Source organism: Tubulanus polymorphus, chromosome 1 (assembly GCF_964204645.1).
Source record: "Tubulanus polymorphus chromosome 1, tnTubPoly1.2, whole genome shotgun sequence".
NCBI lineage: Eukaryota > Metazoa > Nemertea > Palaeonemertea > Tubulaniformes > Tubulanidae > Tubulanus > Tubulanus polymorphus.
This window is the reverse complement of record NC_134025.1, coordinates 23333493-23355270: the sequence shown is the minus strand read 5'-3', so window position 1 is coordinate 23355270 and position 21778 is coordinate 23333493. Positions and strand designations below refer to the sequence as shown.

Here is a 21778-nt window from a genome sequence, read left to right as displayed (position 1 = left end):
CTCATTGCACAATTTCGTGGGTTCGAATCCTGCCAGAAATTCAATTTATTACGTTATCAAATCATGAATCAACTGGACTAAAACTTAATTTTCAGTATCTTTTATTCGAAAGAAACTGAATGCTAGCTTTATATGAGAACAGGGCTTTTATTAAGTTCACGAATAATACTTTCTACAACAAATCACTACCTTCGGCATGCGAGGGTATTACCCTTAAATCGCTTAAAACATTATAAAGATTATCGTTTTAAAGTTATCATTTCTAGTCGTGTTCACAAGTTACGGAAAAGACGTTCAGATATCGGATGATCATTTCGTTGGCGCTTTACTATAAAAATTAGCCATGATAATAATTTTTTGTGATATAAGTAATCTTAGCCGAGCGTCAATGCGCAAGCGCATATAAATTACGGATGCTGTTTCGCGCAAGAAATAAATGAGATAAACCGCGGAGTTCCCCGAGTCTCCGTAGGCGCGCTTGCTAGAGCATAGAATCTAAAGGTTAGCTGAAACACTGAAACGTTGATTTCGTACAACCTCGGGAGTCTCGCCCTCCCAGACCCAGTACCTTGCAATTCTGCTGGCTTTCGAACTTTGAGAAATAAACCAAAAAAATAATGAATAACTCAATGGTTCATTTCAAGTTCTCTCGCATAGGAGTTGAAAAACACTTGGCCGTTGTTTTATTTTTGCATACAAAGTATCCAGGTAGTTAATTAGTTAACATTGTATGTCAAAGTGTCATTTCCAGTCGCTAGCCCATCAAACACAGATTTACAAAATAAAATTAGACATACCGGTACTGATTATTTAAATTACTGTAGTACTGTAAAATCATCCTCTAGCAATCCAAACATTTTGAAAGTAATAATCTATCAGAAATCGTACCCATTTCATTAACAATTAGGCATTTGCTGATTTAGTGAAACATTTTATATTAAATTTTTTGATTTAATTGCTATTAGTTTCGGTACTTCATGTTTTCAATGAGGACATTAGTTTCATGAAACTGTCCCTGGCAGCTAAACAAAACGAACATGCATGATATGAAATATTTGCAATATTTTTCATTTTGGATATAAAAGAAAAAAACATCCTTTCAGAAGTCAATTTCAATTTTGAAGAAAAACCTTCAAGATTTATGAGTATTTTTCTATCTATTTTATCTAAGTCGCTTTGTGACTTATGCCCCCTTGCCAACGTTTCGTCACCAGTAAAATAAAAAGTCCACATTCAGAATCGATGTGCTAATTAGGACGTGAAGCCCTTCGTAGTCCGCCTGTACATACTCGGGAACTGGCATCGAGTTCATTTCCTCATTCTTGTCATTTAGATGATTTCACGATTTTAAGACATCAACATGGATTAATATTTACAATTTAGCTGCCACTCGGGGCAAAAATCTGGTTCCTACCTGCGGGAATATCGTTCGTTGTTTGCATTCGCGCGTAATGCGCTGTTTAAATCACATCTAGGAGTGTAGACTAGATTTTAAAGAGAGAGAGAGGACCACGACAGACACGATGGTTTATTTCAACGGTAGTGTGAAAGTAAAAATCTGCGAGGCCGTGGACCTACGACCGACACCTTTTGCCACCAGACACGCAGTTGGGGGCAGTAAAAATTCACAGTTACTCGACCCGTACATATCGATCGACATCGATGACGTTCATATCGCAAAAACGACAACGAAAGGTAAAACGTTCAAACCGGTGTGGAACGAAAACTTCGTCTACGATGTCGTTAACGGTCAGTCGATAGGAGTTACGGTTTTCCATGACGCGGCCATTCCACCGGACGAGTTTGTAGCGAATTGTTCATTGCCGTTCGACGTATTATCGAAACAAGCTTCTGATATATGGGTAGGTTCGTTGGTGTTGGTTTGAAACGTCAAAGACCGAAACGTGGCGATTTTGTTTGACCACAGCGTGCTTGTCTTAGCTTTATCCGCATCAGAACCCAGTTGCATAGTTCTAGGTTAAGTGTCTGACCCTTCAGTTGATGAAATTAGTTCATTTTCAATGTTTAATATGGCGTCAAATCATAGAGGAGAATTATAGGTTGTAAATCCGACCCGTATCCCCATCATGTATGTAGCAACTCTTAATTTATGATACAATTACATCTATGTACAAATCCCTTAATTGGACTGGGTCAATTGAAGCCATCTCTTGACGTGTTGGATTTACAGGGTTGGTATTTTATTCTGGTCCTGAAAAAAAAACGCTTAGCCTAGACTAGATTTTAAGGATTACCAGTTGACAACCTGCTACTGGTTCTATGATTGTTTTTGTGAAATTCGGCTCTATCTAGCACTAGCTAGTAGCATCATATGATAAATATTGACTACTGGTTATAACATATGGATTACAAGTACACACAAGTACCCCGAACATTGATTGTATTAGTCAGTACACTACAGCTTATAACTTAGACCTATCCATATGTAAGCTGGCAGAATGGTGCACTACCAGCAGCAGTGTTTTTAATGGTCACTCGGTTATTTCCATTTTCTCAATTTTATAGCTGCCTATACATGTTCATAGTATGGGGGCTTTAGAGGTCCAAGAGTAGGCCTAAGTCAATCCCACATAAAAATGGTGTTAACAGACCTTGTGAAGTTTTGAGCGTTTCTATCAATCCTTGCACAATAAGATATCCCAATTAACTACTTCAGTTCCAGTGAAATATTGATTTCTTAATTGGGGCTTCATGGTATGTAAGGCTGATACAAATGTCAGGGTTGTTCATATTAGACGGGGTCATTGATGAGATTTTATTTTGTTTAATTTTGGAAAAGAAGATGTTTTTCCTTATGCTGAATATGTTCATCTTCTTCCAGGTGGATTTGGAGCCAAATGGGAAAGTTCATCTTGTCATAGAGTTGAATGGATCATCCACTGAAGGTAAAGTTCTTGAGTTACCAACACCATCCTATTTTGTCCCCTAGCAATTGTCATTGTGTAAGTCGGATTCTCCTAGAAATGAAAGATAGGCCCTATATATTCATCTGACCAACTTGACAAGATTTTACCGAATAGATCAGAATAGATTAAGTTAAATCATATGATAAGTTTTATTAAGAATTATTGATAGGCTACGGTTGTTCCTCTGATACTTGAATTGATGGAAACGTTCAGCTTATGTATCCTGGATACCTTCTGATAAGTCGTGGGACAATGCAATCCGATCTGGTGTCTGGCCATCCGCAAATCTTATTCTCCTGTATCGCTTCAGGTAAAACACATGGCAATGACATGAATCCTCTCAAAAAGGATTTTGAGCGAATGTGTTTGAACGTCAGTTTTTCTATACTTCGAGGCCAGACTTAAAAGTATAACAAGCCCAAAAAGTATAACAAGCTTTTGTGTAGTGGTACAACTTCGGTCTTCCACAAGAAATTAAATGTGCCCGGTAGTGTAGTTTTGTTTGTAAGAAACATTGTCAAGACAGTTTAAATCTAATCAATCTTGGCAGGGTTTTTTAATTAAAAAAAAGCCGATCTCTGTCACCTATTTCTCATGAAATATGTCAAGGCTCGGTCGGATCTAGATGATGGTTTTGAGAGTGCTGGCCATCGAGATTGACCTTTACGTCAATACGGAGATCGTTAAGACCTATAAATTTGATACCCGTCCTCTCAAAAATTGCATCTTTTCCGGCGTATTTCTTCAACACTATCCAACCCAATGGTCATACAACCCGCTTGTGGACTTAGGCATAGCTGTTTTATCTATGGAATGGGCTTCCTTTTCTTTTTTAGATACCTTCCAATTTTCATATATCTGCCCCAGCAAGGTATCTTCCGTTCGATGTTTTGATACTTAATTTAATGATAGCCATGATCACACAAGCATTTTTGGCCCGGAGCAACTGTTCACACGGGTGCCAAATGGACCCGAGCCTGTTTGGCCCGGGGCAAATTTGGCCAGACCAATAACGTCGCACCAGGCCCGAGCCTAATTTTAGCACCAGACAAATGATTGCGTTTGAATTGCAACTGGCACCGGAAATCATCCACTCTTCTTTTTTTTAGAATTGTTTAGTATCGAGTGAATGGTTTGCGTGTGAACGCGCTCCCTAATTAGGCTCGGGCCATATTTGGCCCGAGCCTGATCCGGGCCAAATCATCTCCGTGTGATCGCGGCTGATATTTCATAGATTATAATAGAATATATAATAGATTATCATATAGACTATTATATAGATTACTATTTTTAAGGATATTTCATAGATATTTTATAGATTATTACAGAATCGTGGCGGTACTTTTAAAGATGAAAACGTCGCCCGCATTATTCATGGGTCATTTCATTTCAAACTTGCGAATAAAGCGAAACATCGGCGATTGTCGTCGTACGTTTCGTCACAACGTTGCGTGCTCCGTTGCCGTGGCCGGATCGGCGTTCGATCGTTCACAACCACTGGAACCTAATAAGCTTTTTCATAATGGATTGAAATATTGAACGGTGAAGCTGTCCGTGTCTGTATGTGTGTAAATCAATATGTATCATCTTCCGAATAGAATAGCAGCGATGTCTGATGTCTTCGCGACGCTGTCTCGCTCACAGCCTACTATAACCGTCGCGCATAGCCTATCACGCTGCTCGATGATAACAAATTCTACCTAATGCGACTGTTTGTTCGAACTGTTTGGCCGTTTATTTCGAATGTTAGTCGGATACGAGCGAAAAAAGTGTCGTTTCACGATCGTGCGGCCGATAATTTCGAATCGCCGATTTCAAAACGCCGCGTTTCCTCGACCCGTGCGGCCCGCATCGTCCGGTCGGTGTCCGTCGTGGCTTTTTGTCAGATGTACGCGTTATTGCTCAGATTTAAGACATTTTTGGTCAGCTTTGCCGAGTCGACATGCTTTCGATACATCCAGCGCGTCTGCATTGATCTATCAGGCCAGATCAGTTGCCATGACAACTGCTGTTGGAGATGAAACTGTATTTACTGAACATTCTGCCATAGAGTTTTGTGCCAGCGTCATAAATATTATGATGCTAAAATTGGATGACAAATCTGCTCAGTTGTGGAAGCAGTTTCAATTATCACTATCTTTGGTCTTTCAGCACCCATAGACATGGATTTCGACACCTCTGTAGAAATTACGCCTGCTTCGTTCCGGTTCCTTATTATATTCGATGGCTCCTTATTATATATTGATGGCTTTATAGATTTCGTTCGTATCCCCCTCTTACGTGTATTAACTCGGCAACTACGCCGGAATCGCCTACGTACGCCTATATATCGTAATTACAGAATTCGAACGGTCGGAAAATTCATTCCGATACGATACGATCGTTTTCAACTAAGAATCTGACGGACCGATTACCCGCTTTTCTCAATCACATTCGACAGATTTCGGCACGTGAAAGTATAGTTTCGATTCAGCATACATGTAACCTGTATTACTGTATGGATTTAGCACTGATTTAGCTTCGGTTTTTTATCGCGTTTTTCGATATGTAGGCCTGTATTATTGATAATATTTTCATGATGCCGCGTAACTATACTCGACTATGGCTTGTTGTAGCGAAGCTATACTATAGCTCTCTCTCTCTCACTCTAGTACCAGCCATCATATTTTCAGGGATATTTTATTGAGAGTTTTCATTAACGCGCTCTCTCTCTCTCTTGGTACTACAACTACTACTACTACTATACTGTACATATGATCGGCGTGCATAGCTCGAACAGCGTGAACTAGCGAGCCGGAGTTCTTCCCGTATAAATCGTCGGTTCCATCGATGGCTGACATAAGTCGGCTCTGGACATTTAATTATGCGCTGTAGGTTCCTACTTGGGTTCTGGAGGTGAAGTCGGCGTCGCTTCTTTTTTTCCGCGAGTTATTCTTCATCGTGACACCCCAACTCGTAGGTTTTCTTAGGTGCGTTTTTGGATTTGGAATCTTTTATATCTAGAATCTTCCAAACAATGGCCTCGCTATTAGTTCTCGGAAAAAGGAACGCCCCGAATATCCTGGCCTGAATATCGGATCATTTCAATGATGCGTGGCCAAGGCGGCGAATGAACAAAATGGATGATACTCCATCCAAATGTTCTATCAAGGCTTGATTCATAAGATTCTAGGGAGTATTTTCTCAGGATAAAAGATGCTCCATTGTCAATATCCTGTAACACAGTTCGGTATCCCAGTTTACCTTTAATTGTAAGTTTCTAATCAAGAATATGCTGGAAAGTATTAGATAAAAACATCTCTTGTATCCTAATGGGATAGTTTCATTTGAATTTATACTATCCCGACAAAAACGCTAGTACCTTCGGGATACTGGGATACTGGCAAAATTGAGCCCTGAATATATGTTCTTATTTTTACACTATGATTTAGAATTGTGATGATGAAAATCGATAGGCCTAATTGAATTTCCGTATTTCTCGTATTTTTCAGAACCAATCATTCATGGCTCAGGTAAGTGGATGAATAAATCCTGCCTATTTGATGTGTTTAATATTGCATCTTGCACATCAGCGCTTGGGGTCATATATGTGCTGACAGATTAGATACAATTTAGCACTGTCACATAGGCTGTTGTCATTATTCTCTTGAAAATCCACCCAAGAAATTTTACAGCTGCTATCATTAACTGGCGGATGAAAAAAAAAATTGTTGAGGGTGTGGGTGTCGGGTGACCCACCCTGCTCAAGACGAATGATCAAAATAAAAAGCTTAAAAACAGCTTGATCGTTCACTAATATTGTTACTAACTTAAGTTGATGTCATGGAAATAAATAATGATGGTTATGAAGGTTTAGTTTTACGCTTCAAAACGGTTTCAAACGTATGGCTCAAACGAAGGAGAAGCTCCCCTGTTCAAACCATCATTCAATCAGCAATCGAGTTTCATTTTCGTTATGGAACTTTCGTCGGGGCCCGTACTATAATTACCTCCTTCGATCGCGCGCGAACCTAAATCGTTAGCAGATATCGCGACGGCGACGATGATGTCGATATAATATATTTGTCGTAGACAAATACCGAGGGTATATTCCACGCTTCGTTAAGCTATTAAATATGTTATAGTCGCACTATTGTAAATGCCCTCGGGGTCGCAGTCGTAATCCGGCATTTGAATAAATCCAGTCTTAAGTCAGTATCCTAACTGTGGAATTGGATCTGTCATTCGGCACGGTCACTGCGGAGGGCATTACGATCGCATTGTCGGCGTAGAATAAGCATTTCTGACATGTCCATAGAATTATTTGCTTCTCGCTATAGTTTGCGATATTGCGACAATATGTGATTATCGCATCGCATCGACGAGTTGGAACGAAAATCCCTTTCCGCGTGCTCGATGAGAAATGATGGCGGCCATGTCGGAATAAAAAGTTGCTTAGTAATGAAAAAGAAGACGTTTAGGCCTATGTGTAAACTATGTACAGTAAACCTCGCCTTCCTCGCAAAATGGCCAACTCTGATTTTTTACTAACTCGAAATCATTTTTGCAACTTGCTAATTTTTCTATCCTTAACTCGGACCAATTTTCCGGTCCCAGTTTGTCGGTCCCTGTTAGTCCGAATGAAGCGAGGTTTACCGTATCAGCGATGATGGACACCGTACAGTGACCTCGCTATATTAATCACACTTCCATAATTGTAAAACAGAAGCTTTTAAACTGTCACCGTTATTAGCATGAATCCTTGATGTATATATATGTGTGATTCGATACTAAAATATGGTATGACATTTCTAAATGCCTCGTATGAACCCCTATCCGTATTTAATCCTGAATTCAGTTCGACCAGGAAAATCTCACCTTTTTAGTGATTTCACCTCGTTATCATATATACAATGATCCATATATTATATGATCTGCTACCTTTTACCACCTTGCTCAGTTTATTTGTTTATATATATATATATATATATATATGGTGTACCTTCACTGAATTTTGAATTATTGTCACCCACAGGCAACTCACGTCTTGCTCCTCGAGACAAGCATGCTTACAGAGGTAAGACATTGGATTAGATTCCGACAGGGATGTAATGTTAGTTTTCTTCGATATCATAATTCATATATGAATATATATATATATATATATATATATATATATATATATATATATATATATATATATATATATATATATATATATATATATATATATATATATATATATATATATATATATATATATGTATATATATATATATAATCCCCGGGTAGTGTGTTAGTATGATGAGATGGCAGAGTGATCGCGCGGACTGGCAGGAAATAAGAGGGGTACCAAACCTGGGGTTCGAAAAACTATTTGACTGTAGTTTCTATTCTTTTTAATCCTCAACTACTCCCAAAAATATTGAAGTACTCGCAAAATCTGAATAATTGTTAGTTCATTTTCGATTAAACTACTTAATACTAGATTAATAAATATGAAAAAATGTCCGATTTTGCGTACAGGGGAGAGGGGGGGTTGAAAAAGTCAAATTTTATGCGTACGTAATAAATGACTGATCCCTAATTGGTATTCAGTATCGAAGATTATGGATTAAACGGTTTTTGACAGTAGCGGAGCACCTTTGAAACTTAAAGAACAATTGACATATTTGACGTGCATGCGGAGTATGTTATTACAGTGGGACCTCGTTATAACGAACTCGGATACAACGATTCATCGGATATAACAAATCTCTCCGTATAGCCCACATAATTTTCCTGTTACATTTTTTTCGCTGTTTATTATATGATATCAATAATGTAATAATGTAACAACCAAATGAAAATAAATACTACTATACTATACTGTACAAATTTAGAATTTCATCTCAAGTGAGAAAATTTAACTGATTTCATACTGGATATGACAAACTATCGGTTATTACAAATATATTTACAGTCCAGTAAAGATCGTTGTAACGAGGTTCCTCTGTATTACAAGAATTGGTGTTATTGCCAATGAATTTCCCTAACCCTCTTGTTTTAGCCTAAGTCTCCAGTCCTTCTGATTCATTTCGGACAGAAAATCGGTCTATTATCGAATAAAGATGTGCTTACACAATAATCAAATGTATCCTAAACCAGTCTTCATATTTTCAGCATGTGAAATCGACTCAACTAGTAATTTGAAATGTAGCACCTTTTTGAGTTAGGAAAAATAGTAATAACGCTCCAATACATTAATTCTGATTAGGGAAGTTTGCCTTCCAGTTCATATGTAATTGGTAGTAGACTGGTAGTAGAATAATCACATTTGGACGTGGAGAACTGATGATAAGTTCAGAATCCACTATTTACAGAATTTATGAGATGAAAATTGAATTTTTTTATCAAGAATTAAATCAAAATACACAATGTTTCGAACTCTCACTAGAGATCATCATCAGAGGCAATACCTAAAAATAAACAACAGCTTAATTGGGTAAATTTCTGTATATAGTGGATTTTAACTTACAATTAACTGCCAATTTATTTAAATTTCATAAGGCCATGAAATTGCGATCTATTTTTGCAATCTTTTGAAAATTTTGATTATTTTCTCAATTGCAAATATGAGCAATTTACCCCTGGAAAGTCAACAACGGCTTCTTAAAAAGCATGAAAAAAGAAAGAAAAATGATTAGTAAAGATTATAAGATAAATCACTTATTTCTGACAACTTCCTTCACCAATTGTTCGAAGCAGTGTAAATACTTTGGCTATCAAAACATGGATGAGCATGTGCTTTGAAAAATATTTCTGCAGCTTTCAAAGCCTGAAATTCGCTGAAAAAAAGATGTTTTACACGTAATTTTGACTGTCGACATCGTTATTGAATTGATTGGTTAGATTAATCATTTGATATAAGAAACTAAGGCATTACGTATACGTATGAATATATTTTATTTGTTTTTGCAGAACCTCCGAAGGAATGTGAACGCGTATTCAGGGAGAAGGAAGGCTTACTTAATCGTAGACGCGGTGCAATCCGGCGTCGAGTGCATCAAGTCAATGGGCACAAATTCATGGCAACATTCTTCCGTCAGCCTACGTTCTGCTCACTATGTACCGGTTTCATCTGGTCAGTATTTCTCGCGGTATTTCGTATTTCGTCGATTTTTATCATCAGATATGAAGACGATTTCAAACACGTTTACCTATACTCGTAGTAGCTGTGGGTTGGGACTAAATTGTTTTAGCGTAATCGGAAATTTTAGTTCAACCTCTTCGAAATCGGGCCTCAGCTTTTAAAATCAAAACTATCGGGTGTTTTCGATGCCAAATCTTTGTACTGAACAGTCACGAAACATATTTTCAACCGGCTGTGGATGTATGTACGATATTTTTGAATAAGCTCCTACGTTACAATTCGATCTCAATGCTGATGTTTTCTCTATTCGGTAGGGGTTTGTGCAAGCAAGGATATCAATGTCAAGGTAAGTCTTTCATTCGCGGTGAATATGAATATTACGACGCAGCCGAATACAAACAATTAATTAAGCATCCGAACGAGCTGCACGATCGATGACATTTACCGCGACTAATTGACGATAATAGGTCTATTCCGAATCTTATTTCTTGCCACTGATGTATTGTTATGTTTATTACCTACGGCATTCGGTCTCGAAGCGAATATCTCATCAAAAACCTTCGAGTACAATGTGCATGTGTAAACTAAGCTGCGGATTATTCTCTTTACACAATGACGATACAGCAATACCTAGTCATAGCAGTATCGGATATATGTGACAAACCTAGAATTTTGTCCTAAATAAGGACATTTAACTTATTTTGTTCTGGATATGACGGTTCGTTGGTCCCCTGAAAAGACATTAGATAAGGTTCCACTATAGTAAACACCCACAATGCGGATCGATATATCAGCCGCTAAACCTCGAAATCAGGAAAAGTCAGGGAATTTCCTTTTCTTTAAAAAAGTCACGGTAAAGTCGAGGAATTTTGTTTTGAAAAAGTCAGGGGAATTTGTTGACACTGCTAGATCGTGTATAAATTCAAACAGTTTCTGTCTATGTCTTTCTTTTTTGACTGTGTTAACTGATTGGATTCTTAGCAGATCGAGTCGGGGAAAACAACTTTCATGTTCGAGGGAATAGTCCAAAAAACCAAAAGAAGTGGCCACTGTGTGTGTTCACATTTATTGAAATAAATTTTTGGACAAGTGTTACTCGTTCGGATGCATATTTCGGAACGCGTCCATGCATCTCCGGTTTGAATGATTTATGTCAATTAAATCTTATTGCGGGACGTATTCTCATTTTCGCGTATCGGTTCGCATCGTGGACGTTATCGTCGAGTTCGTCGCTACGTCACGTCATTTTCTGCGTAATGTAAAATGCGCTCGTCGCTTCGGCGATGATTTTTGATCCATTCCCCGCGTTACTTTTCATCGAAATATTTTCATCTTCATGTACGGCGTGTATGATAATCGTATACCCTAAGGTTAATCGAGGTATCTCTCATGTGTTTCCATATCTAATAATAATGCAGGGGTGTGGTATTATTCGAACTATTGCTTGTCGGGAATCAATACATGTATATTCAATTTTATAGCGTAGTATTTTATAATATATATATATATATATATATATATATATATATATATATATATATATATATATATATATATATATATATATATATATATATATATATATATATATATATATATTGAAAGTCCCCAAGTTCCCTTGAAGTGCTTAATGCTTGTTAGTAAATAGTTAAATGCTTAAATGCAGTTGAATACACGATTTGATTCGTACGCGACGATCGTAACAAATTAAGAATATCCACATGAATTCGTTGTCGAGGCAAAAATAGATTTTACGACCGCTTTTATGTGTCAGATAAATCTACACGGTAACTGAACTGATTTAGTTCCACAATCGGATATTTCCGCAAACCTGCCGTTGATTTTAGTGCTATCCAATATCAAAGGCTTAGGCTGTTGAGTGATTACGCGATCAGGGTTCATCGAGGGCCTTGAAATCCGTGAATAGTATATTATGCTACTGGTATTCGATATCGTAATCGAATACCTTGAAAAGCTTTGAATTTTGGAAAGTTAAGCTCAAATTAGTTACCGTACTGATTGAAAGAAGAATATGGATGCATTATGCTATTCACAAGCCCGCCCTCATTATGTACCCAATATCTGTGTAAGGATTAAGAGAAGTGACTGAAATTATGCGTACTTGCCGGGAATCAAACCCGGATCTCGTTCGCAGAAAGCAACCGTGCTAACCACTGGACTAATAGAACTAGTCCACTTTGCCAGTGGTTATACAGCTTGTCCTATATGCATCCTCCCCTTTAATTTCAGCTGTCCTCAGGTGATTTGTATTATGTATATTATTATCATATATTCATTTTCAATTCGGGTTCTCCATCAGTGTAACGATTAAGAGAAGTGACAGTGAAATTACGGGCACTCAACGGGAATCGAACCCAGGTTTTGTGTAGAAAGCAAGCGTGCTAACCATTAGACTAACGGAACTAGTCCACTTGGCCAGTGCTTGCTTGTCGTATATGCGTAATTTCTTTTCCTAGTTTTTCTTGGATTTGAAGATTAAACTAAGAATGAAAATACTGATACTCGTCAATATCTATTAATTGTTATTCTAAAACCGTATTTTCATGTTATTTTTCTTTTTTTTTCAGTTTGCACTTGCGTCGTTCATAAAAGATGTCATGACATTGTAGTGACAAAATGTCCTGGTATGAAGGATGCAGCGGCTGAAGAGGTAATTATTCATGATTTAAATCTATATATTCTCATCGAGGACTTGAATATCGGTAACTGTTTTTGTTTTTTCTGCTCTGACTATAGGCAACAAGTGGAAGTAGGTTTAACATTAATGTTCCACATCGATTTCAAGTTCATAGTTACATGCGGCCGGCTTTTTGCGACCACTGTGGGTCCCTATTGTACGGTTTGAGAAAACAAGGCTTACAGTGTGAAGGTATGATATGATATCTAGATCTAACGTCTATTACCAAATACATTCGGAATGCGCCATTTAGGGAACTGTAAATCAAACGTTGATGAAAAATTAGAACTATTCTGCCACAATTTTACAGACTTCACAAAAAAAGATTTTGAATTTTGTTTTTCAGTGTGTAAAATGAATGTACATAAACGCTGTCAGAAGAACGTACCAAACAACTGCGGTATCAACACGAAAGAAATGTCAGCAATCATGCAACAGCTTGGGATCTCAGGAGACAAACTTTCTCGACCAAAAAAGGTGAATAAAAGCAATGACAATCTACTAGTATGGGCACTTTATTTCATGGTCCCTAAAATTAAGCGAAATAGTGACCGTGAACTGGTTAATCTTGTATTCTGAAAGAGTTTCTAGCTTTGTTCCCTGAAAAAAATGTAGTGCTTGATTTTGGCAAGGTTAACTGACTTGTGGTTAAGTGTTGGAGACACAAAAATCCATGCGTATCTGTAACCTACCCCGGTACTTTCATGTGCAATTGTATTTCAGCCGTCAATCAGTGAATCTCCAAACAAAATAGGCACTGGTGGAATGCACGACCGATCCCACTCATCTCCAATACCAATGATTCCAGGTGAGTATGAATTAGAATATGTGCTTGTTTAAGTTTCAGGTTCTTTTGTTCATAAGCCCAAAAGACATGTAGGTTGATAATATCTTTTGATGTCCAAGCTCAAATCTTTGTTGGACGTTATGAATTGTGCATTGTATTTTTGTATCGGATTGTATTGAATGATTTCAGATGAAGATGAAAATCTTGATATGGATGAGATAAACCAGGCATTACTAGCGGCTGCCGAAGCAAATGAGTCTGGTAGCCCTGGCATGGAACGCAACAGAAGAGGACAAATTAGCTTAGCTGACTTCAATTTCATTAAAGTACTTGGAAAGGGAAGCTTCGGCAAGGTAATACAAAGTGAAAATAAGTCGGAGATAATGTTGATACATTGAGCAAATCAAAAGTTTGGGACATAGGAAATGTACTAAATCTAAGTGTCGAATCGATGGATATTTTGTGTTCGTCCCTTCAGGTAATGATGGCAGAGAAGAAAGGCACTGATGATGTGTATGCTATCAAAGTTCTGAAGAAAGATGTGATCATCCAAGATGATGATGTTGAATGTACGATGACTGAAAAACGTATTCTTGCTCTGTCAGCGAAACATCCGTTCCTAACGGCATTGCATTCTTGCTTTCAAACCAAGGTAGGTAGTTAGATCTGTGCAGGTAGTTAGAAGGAATGCCCGCACAAAAATCAACCATATTTGTTTATACTTATTAGAGTACTGAATGCTTGGAATAACCTACCATCTGATGTTCTGATTTCTTTCTTTGTGATAAACTTTTATTGACATACTGAATATTTGGTGCGTTCTCAAACCTGGTGAATGATGAATTTGCTTAAAACCCAAATGGGTTTATTTTGCAATACATTGTATATAATGAACTGAACTCATTTTGACGTAGTACACAGCTATTTTTTCCACAATACCACGATAAAGATATGTGGATCCAATGTGATATCCCATTGTATATTAATCATTGGCTTAATAATAGACAATTTCTGATACAGGATTTCTGGTGTAAGGGTTTGGATTAGGGTCAGTCAACTAGGGTAGGGTCTCTGGCAGCCTTGTACCTAGGAGGTTTTCTAGTTGGTAGTATAGTTGTGTTTAGTTCACCGATGGTATCTTTGATTGCCTCACGAAACCGAAGTATCGTTTATTTTCAGGATCGCTTGTTTTTTGTGATGGAATACGTAAATGGTGGTGATCTCATGTTCCAAATACAAAGAGCTCGCAAGTTTGATGAGCCAAGAGCTCGCTTCTATGCAGCAGAGGTTACATTGGCCCTCATGTTTTTACATGACAATGGAATCATATACAGGTAACTAAACAGAAATTGCACGTATCTGATTTCTGCTCAGTGGAATAATGATACTGAGATCCCCATTTCGCTTCGATACATGATACCATTTGAGGTAAAATATTTTTTAAGCGTATCAGGTTTATGTAATTGTGAATTTCAACTTAAATGTCGTCAACGCCTACATGGAATTTGAAAGGTGTGATATACGCCCTTTAAGAATAACTAGCAATATCAAATCTCATTCAGTCTACAGATTTTTCTATGAAAATGTGGCAAACCCTACAACTTTCAACTACATATACAACAGGGGTCTTTGTGATGGCTGGCATCAAAGTTGAATCCCTCCACTTGATACCTTCCACCTTCGCGCAAAACTAAATATGAAATTTACTTCATCTTATAATGTACTCGGTCAATGAAGATTTGCTAAGGTTATTAGCATAGTTGTTAGACCAGTCCTTATGTGGTCGATTTGCCATGTGAAATTCTTCTTTTTTTTTTCGTTTTTAGGGATCTGAAACTGGATAATATCTTATTAGATGCAGAAGGCCATTGTAAAATAGCAGATTTTGGAATGTGCAAAGAGGGTATGATACCGGGCAAACTGACTCAAACTTTCTGTGGCACTCCAGATTACATAGCGCCAGAGGTACTGTTTCAAAACATATTACAATATTGTCATTTAATCGCCTAACAATAGATGATACATGCACAACCAATACAATATATGCCCTATTTTGGGGGGAACCCCTCCCAGAATCGGATCTAGATCTGCCCATGTCTATAGCCTTTTCTATCCATGAACAAGAAATGGAGTTAAGAATTAGATTGACTAAGTGTGGCAGCACTGTCTAGTGTATGACACAATGACTTCATCTGTCAACGTGTAGTCTGCAATTTCGCAATTATTTTAGATACTACAAGAGTTAGAATATGACGCATCAGTCGATTGGTGGGCTCTCGGCGTTCTTATGTATGAAATGATGGCTGGTCAGCCGCCGTTTGAAGCTGACAATGAAGATGATCTATTCGAATCAATATTGAATGACGATGTTCTATATCCTGTGTGGCTAACCAAGGAAGCTGTATCCGCATTGAAAGGAGTAAGTTAACCATCTGTTTATCCAGTCAGTAAATTTCTATGGCAGGCGTATATTTTAATTCTATTTCAAGACTACCCAAAGTTATTTGGTTAGAAAATTAGAGATGTACCGGTATGATAACTCATGGCTAAATCAGAACTGCCTACTGTTCTTGGTTTTCAGTATTTGTTACTATTTTAAAATGAGAAATTCTGATTTGATTTTTTCGATGCATACAGTAATATGAAAGATGTTACTAAGGGTCTTACTCTTGATTACTGATTAATTAGTACATTTTCTTTCATATTTCAATGAAAAGTTACTGAAGAAATTACCACTTTTCAGAGGTTTGCAGCTCCGCTAAATCATATCATCACTAAGGAACTTTGTCTATTCAATCATTTTTTGCAGTTCATGACAAAGAATCCTGCAAAACGATTAGGTTGTGTTAAAAACCATGGCGGAGAGAAAGCCATATTGGTTCATCCATTTTTCCATGAAAAAATTGATTGGGAGTCATTAGAACAACGCAAAGTAAAACCACCATTCAAACCTAAGATCGTAAGTATCTCCTGAAAATTATCGGGATTGTAGTTGCTTTCAATCTACGTTATAGCGTTCCCAATGAGATTGGTTGGTGTGTAAGTTTACGAGTAAGAGATAAAGGAAAATAAGTGAAAGAAATAAAATTCATAATAGTAGAATAGCCACACTCCGACGTGGAGAATAGATAATTAGTTTAAAACCCAATATATACAAATTTAAAAGATTGAATGAAAAGTGAATTTTATCTATGTAAAATTCATTGTTCAGTTATCTCCAGCATGTCATCAGCTGCTCTGAGTGGAAAGAAGCAAAAAACGTAGATCATCTTTTGCCCTGCGACATGATATCTCATACCTTCCCCACTACATGACAGCTTTTGTTCGAATTATCCCACACTACGCCTTGTATAAGTCTTGCTATAAGTCTGTTGTAATCACAATATGGTTTCTCTTTTTTAACAGAAATCCCGAACAGATGCGAATAACTTTGACAAAGATTTCACATCGGAAGAACCGACACTAACACCCGTTGATCCATCAATTGTCAAGGCAATCAATCAAGAGGAATTCTGTGGATTCTCTTTTGTAAATCCAGACTATGGAAAATTCACTATGACTGTTTCATGATATCGCGATAACGATAAGTTAAATTTCTCAAAGGATATGCTCCGGATACCTGACAAGAACATAGACATACCAGTAGATCTCTCTCTATCTCTCTCTAGAAGTCCAGAGTCGTCTCGATCGCACGAGCAATGATGGCTAACTTCTACGGAGGTCTGCTAAACGCGTTTTAATTAATCATTGGAAATTCTGTGTCGACCTATGAAGGACAATAGACAATGGTTGTTGGGTTTCAAAGATGCATTTTTGTGGTACCACATTTTATCTTCAATCGACACTGCCAAAGCGTAGAGCAACTTAAGAATTTCACGAAAATACGGGGTATATGCTTTATTGGCCCTCGATTAGTATTAGTTAGCCCGAATATATTGTTGTTATCACCCTGGAATATTCACATTTGTGCAATATAGCGTGTATATGCATTATGATTTGGTGAAATCATGCGCGTGCTCCCATATATGGTGTATATATACCAGGAATTATTGTCTATTCATCGAAAATTATGTCAGGTTTTGCATTTAGTAAGGAACATTGGTCGGAGTCATGGAATTATGTTGTGCGCGATGCCAATATCTCCTCATTAATATAAGTGTTCCTGCACCATTCAATTCATTGCTGAAGTTCTTCGTTGATTTTCACGGATTATGATTACATGGAATAAGATTATTAGCCAAAAACTAATGGTACGCATACTTCGAATGATGATTTATGATTTTTCGTTTAACATTTAGTTAAAAACGCTTTACCGTCTGGTGTGACTGCGCGAAGCAGATCAAAGCATTTAAGTGTCTACTTCATATGTTATATATGTGATGAAGTTGTTCGACCTGCGGTTGATTTGAATTGAATCTCTTTACGTGTACAAATTCCTTAGCAATGCGGCAAATAGGAAACACAATACGTACAACATACACATCGAAAGATATTGAAATTAATCAATATATGGAGCGACGAAAAGCAATATTATCGTTTTGGAACAGCGCAGCCCGTGAGATTTGCACCTTTTACATGTACTACTTCTACGGCATTGAGGTTGAATACAGTAGATCCCATCTTATTCGAAATTTTCGGTTTCGGTAAAATAATGAAGGAAAAAATCAAAAATGATTACGAACATAGATCATAGTTTACCTGGGATTCCATTTGTGGTAGATTGATCGTTCAAATCAGCGAATGCATATCACATCATTACGCTATAATTATGCAAGTCATATCTACAATGTCTTGGTAGTCGTCTTGTTTCGCAGTAGATAAAATTGTGGACAGGTTTGATCCATGCGACAGGATAATGTTCATCTTTGTGCGCTCCTACCTGTACTATAAGAGTTAATTAAACTAATTTGAAAAATTGTTTTGTTGCCGATGAACAATGATGATATATTGTGACTCCTGACCATACGCGCGTATTGTGGGTAAAGCTTGAATTCTTATCATATATACATAACTACCGGTGTTTAGGATAGGTTAGAATGCAGTATACCGGACCCAGTCGAACGTTTCGCAGTTGATATTCTACTGATGTTTAATCGTTGGCGCGGTGAAATTAACTCGAAATTGTGGATCTCGGTCCCGGAGTAGTTGTAACGATATCAAAAACACTTTCACAGATTTATGTTACGGGTATTACGTATATTCAGTTTTCACGATATAATGACACTCCTCGACCCTGTCCATTTCAGTGTGCATATTAATCGTCTCTCTAACTCTCATTCTCTCATTGTAGATAGTAGGCTCTGTGGACATTTTTCAACATCTCGTGTACTGTTGCTAGGTTTTGTATATCGTCCCGAGCTTAGAAATGAAATATTCGCGTGTGCAAAATAATGAAATATATCGGTGAATAAGTAAACAAATCCATCGCCCACGAATTCGTTTTGTATCTAATGACAATAAATAATCATAGATTATGATAAATAAAATGTGGATGTGTTCTGTAAGTAATATATTGTATTATTGGGCTGTGCTGTGCCTATTCTTGTATAGAGAATAATTGAAGCTAGTCCTGTTAATGATAATAACCGTAATTATTAATCCTCCTTTTTAGCAAAAAAATTAAACAAACCAACACGTCATCATATGAGTACAAACAGTGTATTTTTGTCGTTTCTCATTTTTCATGTTGAAAGTGTATCATTATCCCCCTCTGCGTCCCCCAATGTTCGTTCTCTGACTTACTTTTCATGTGGAGGTCACAAACTCAATATTTTAGTCGTGAAATAATTGACGTATTGAATATATTTTGTAACAGTACTGGTACGTGAAATTTGTTTTTGAAAAAACGCATTCATATTTACAGGTATCTGGGCTCAGTTGTACACAGTCATGGCTCAAGTCCGAACATAGTCTCAAATCTTGGGACTGCTTCTTAGAACGACTAGAATGGTCTTAGATCTAAGCTTTGACAATGCAACTATAGCCCGGTGAAATCCTATGGATATGTGATTGTGGCTGTCAGGCTGGTAATGAAATATTTTTGTGGTGGATTTCAAGATATTTACGCAGACTCTGTTATGTTTTTCGAGCATTGCCAGTGTCCTTTTCTTCCCTGTCATCGTTGTCATCTTTTTTCTATGTAGACATATGGATGTCTATGTATGTACAATCATTTCAACTTGATCAATTAACTATTAGTTGTATACAAAGCGTAATGAGTAATTTTTTCATTTTTGTCTATTGAAAACCTGTTAGTTAATTACATCAATCATGACAAAAAGCCCAGATCTAACCTTAATTCCCAACTCAGTGTTTAATTGCACGTTTGGCTGGGTTCAAGCTTCAAACGTTCGATAGAAAGTCTTATCGGTTGAGTTATGATATCTTGGATCACCACTGACATGGAATAGATGGTTGCTAAAAAACCTCAAGGAAGCATTACATACCGAATAACAATAATATACCAATTGACCAACGACTGCCGAACACTAGCAAATTATCAAAAATTATTGGACATGTAACGCATGTGTTTGTGTTATGCGCGTTTTGGCTTATTGGTAGTAATCAACGTAACCATATTTATGAAAACATTAGAACAAATATTTGGAAATCTCTGGCAATCCAAATCCAGATCCACTCAAAATGTTTACGTTATTATTTACTGGGCAGCAGAGAATAAGCTTTCAGCTGCGTCTGACGAAATACTTAAAATGGGGTGAGGGGCTTATATGATATACTTTGTGCCGATTGGCTTGTCAATGTGCAATAAAAGTGAAAAATAAAGGTATCTACAATTTCAACAAAAAACATTGATTAGAAATTGACGATTAATTGATGTTCATGTTTTTCACAGAGGTATCATTCTTTGTGCTTGTTGTATATTTCTTCTTCCACGAACTTCGGTTTTCTGAGTTAGTTGGACTATTTGCGGACTGATTGAAACCGAACGTCGGTAAGTTGGAACTATAGTCCGGAAATAGTCACCCACAGGAATGAGCTGTAGTTTGGACTGACTGCGAAAACCGAAGTTCGCCTAGCCTGGTTGATTATTGTTGACTGCAGTTGTATCCAAATTCCTCTTGTCGCCAGTTTCATAGGCCCCTATAGAACATATTCTCAGACGTCATATTGTCCGCAAAATGGCCGTCAATTGTGACTTTACTTTGGTTAGCGGCATTCGCTAGATGGACACTGTGGCGCTCTGTGATGTCATGTGAATATGGTCTACATCTAATATTCCCTTGTCTATGTAACTGTTAACAAAACATAATGCCGTAATACAATATTTTCCAAAAATGGCACACTGGACACACACAGAAAATCACGTTGTAACTGACACATTGCACATAGATTAGAATATCATATGTTGCCATTTTCGTTGTTTTATTATTGTTGACTACAGCTTTTGTGGCAGTGTCTCAACACAACGATTCGTGTGAATGGAGAAATTTGTTGTGAATTACTGTAGTTTAATTCGAATCACTGGTATTTGCTCATCTCCTTTGTTATCATATTATTATTATGATTATTATTATTATTATTGATATAGGTTGTTGTCTGATATGCAGCTTATGACCATTGAATGTATGTTAATCTAGTCAATCTTTTTGTTTTTCATTTTTTTTCAATTATCTTTGTACTTTTAGTTTTGGTGGCGTTTGTCATCTGATTGTTCTCATGGCATTATAACATGCCAGCGACTGCCCTACAACTATAGAAAAAAATTTATATATATATATATATATATATATATATATATATATATATATATATATATATATATATATATATATATATATATATATATATATATATATATATATATATATATATGTATGTTGAAAATTACTTGGAGTCTTCATGAATTATGGAAACAAATAATGATGTAAATTCTTCTTGTTTTCAATCTAAAATGAAATAAATTGTAATTGGCACAAAAACAGAAGCATGGCTACCTAACATCACATTTCTTTTCTTTCTTTATGTATATATATATACAAGCAAGAAGTGGTTTGAATATCTATATTTCCAGTCCATCGAGTTCATTTGAATGGATATTTCAAGCGAGGATTCAAAGAACAATGAATTTTAGAGCAGCCTGACAGATCTTGAGAAAACGCGGGCAAAAATTCCAACACGGGCAAAAAGTCCAATACGTGGATACAAGTTGCCGCTTTGCTATATCCTACGTAACTAGGGATTACATAGTCACAGTCCCCATAAGGAAAGGAAAGAGACCAAACAGCTGATAGTAT

The 21778-nt window shown here is 37.0% G+C and overlaps 1 protein-coding gene across 2 annotated transcripts; it reads left to right on the top strand.

Moving 5' to 3' along the window:
• The first annotated feature begins 1346 nt into the window (after positions 1-1346).
• Positions 1347-21231, top strand: LOC141908368 (calcium-independent protein kinase C-like). Of its 2 annotated transcripts, none has more exons than XM_074799554.1 (17): positions 1347-1862; positions 2843-2906; positions 6419-6439; positions 7942-7983; positions 9867-10029; positions 10353-10384; positions 12627-12709; positions 12796-12928; positions 13083-13213; positions 13460-13544; positions 13713-13876; positions 14002-14175; positions 14703-14857; positions 15350-15488; positions 15754-15942; positions 16333-16482; positions 16929-21231. In XM_074799554.1, exons 1-17 carry the CDS (start codon positions 1524-1526, stop codon positions 17091-17093), a joined length of 2229 nt encoding a protein of 742 aa, XP_074655655.1. In that variant the 5' UTR covers positions 1347-1523; the 3' UTR covers positions 17094-21231. The 2 variants fall into 2 exon arrangements, with proteins under 2 accessions (XP_074655655.1, XP_074654878.1); XM_074798777.1 differs by having other exon boundaries at positions 16303-16482.
• The last annotated feature ends 547 nt before the right edge of the window (positions 21232-21778 follow it).

Excerpts from the sequence above, each read along its gene's own strand:
- LOC141908368 (XM_074798777.1), top strand. The coding sequence starts at position 1,524 with ATGGTTTATTTCAACGGTAGTGTGAAAGTAAAAATCTGCGAGGCCGTG. Across the intron at positions 2,907-6,418 it reads GAATGGATCATCCACTGAAG|AACCAATCATTCATGGCTCA; the intron begins GTAAAGTTCTTG and ends CGTATTTTTCAG. Across the intron at positions 10,030-10,352 it reads CTATGTACCGGTTTCATCTG|GGGTTTGTGCAAGCAAGGAT; the intron begins GTCAGTATTTCT and ends TCTATTCGGTAG.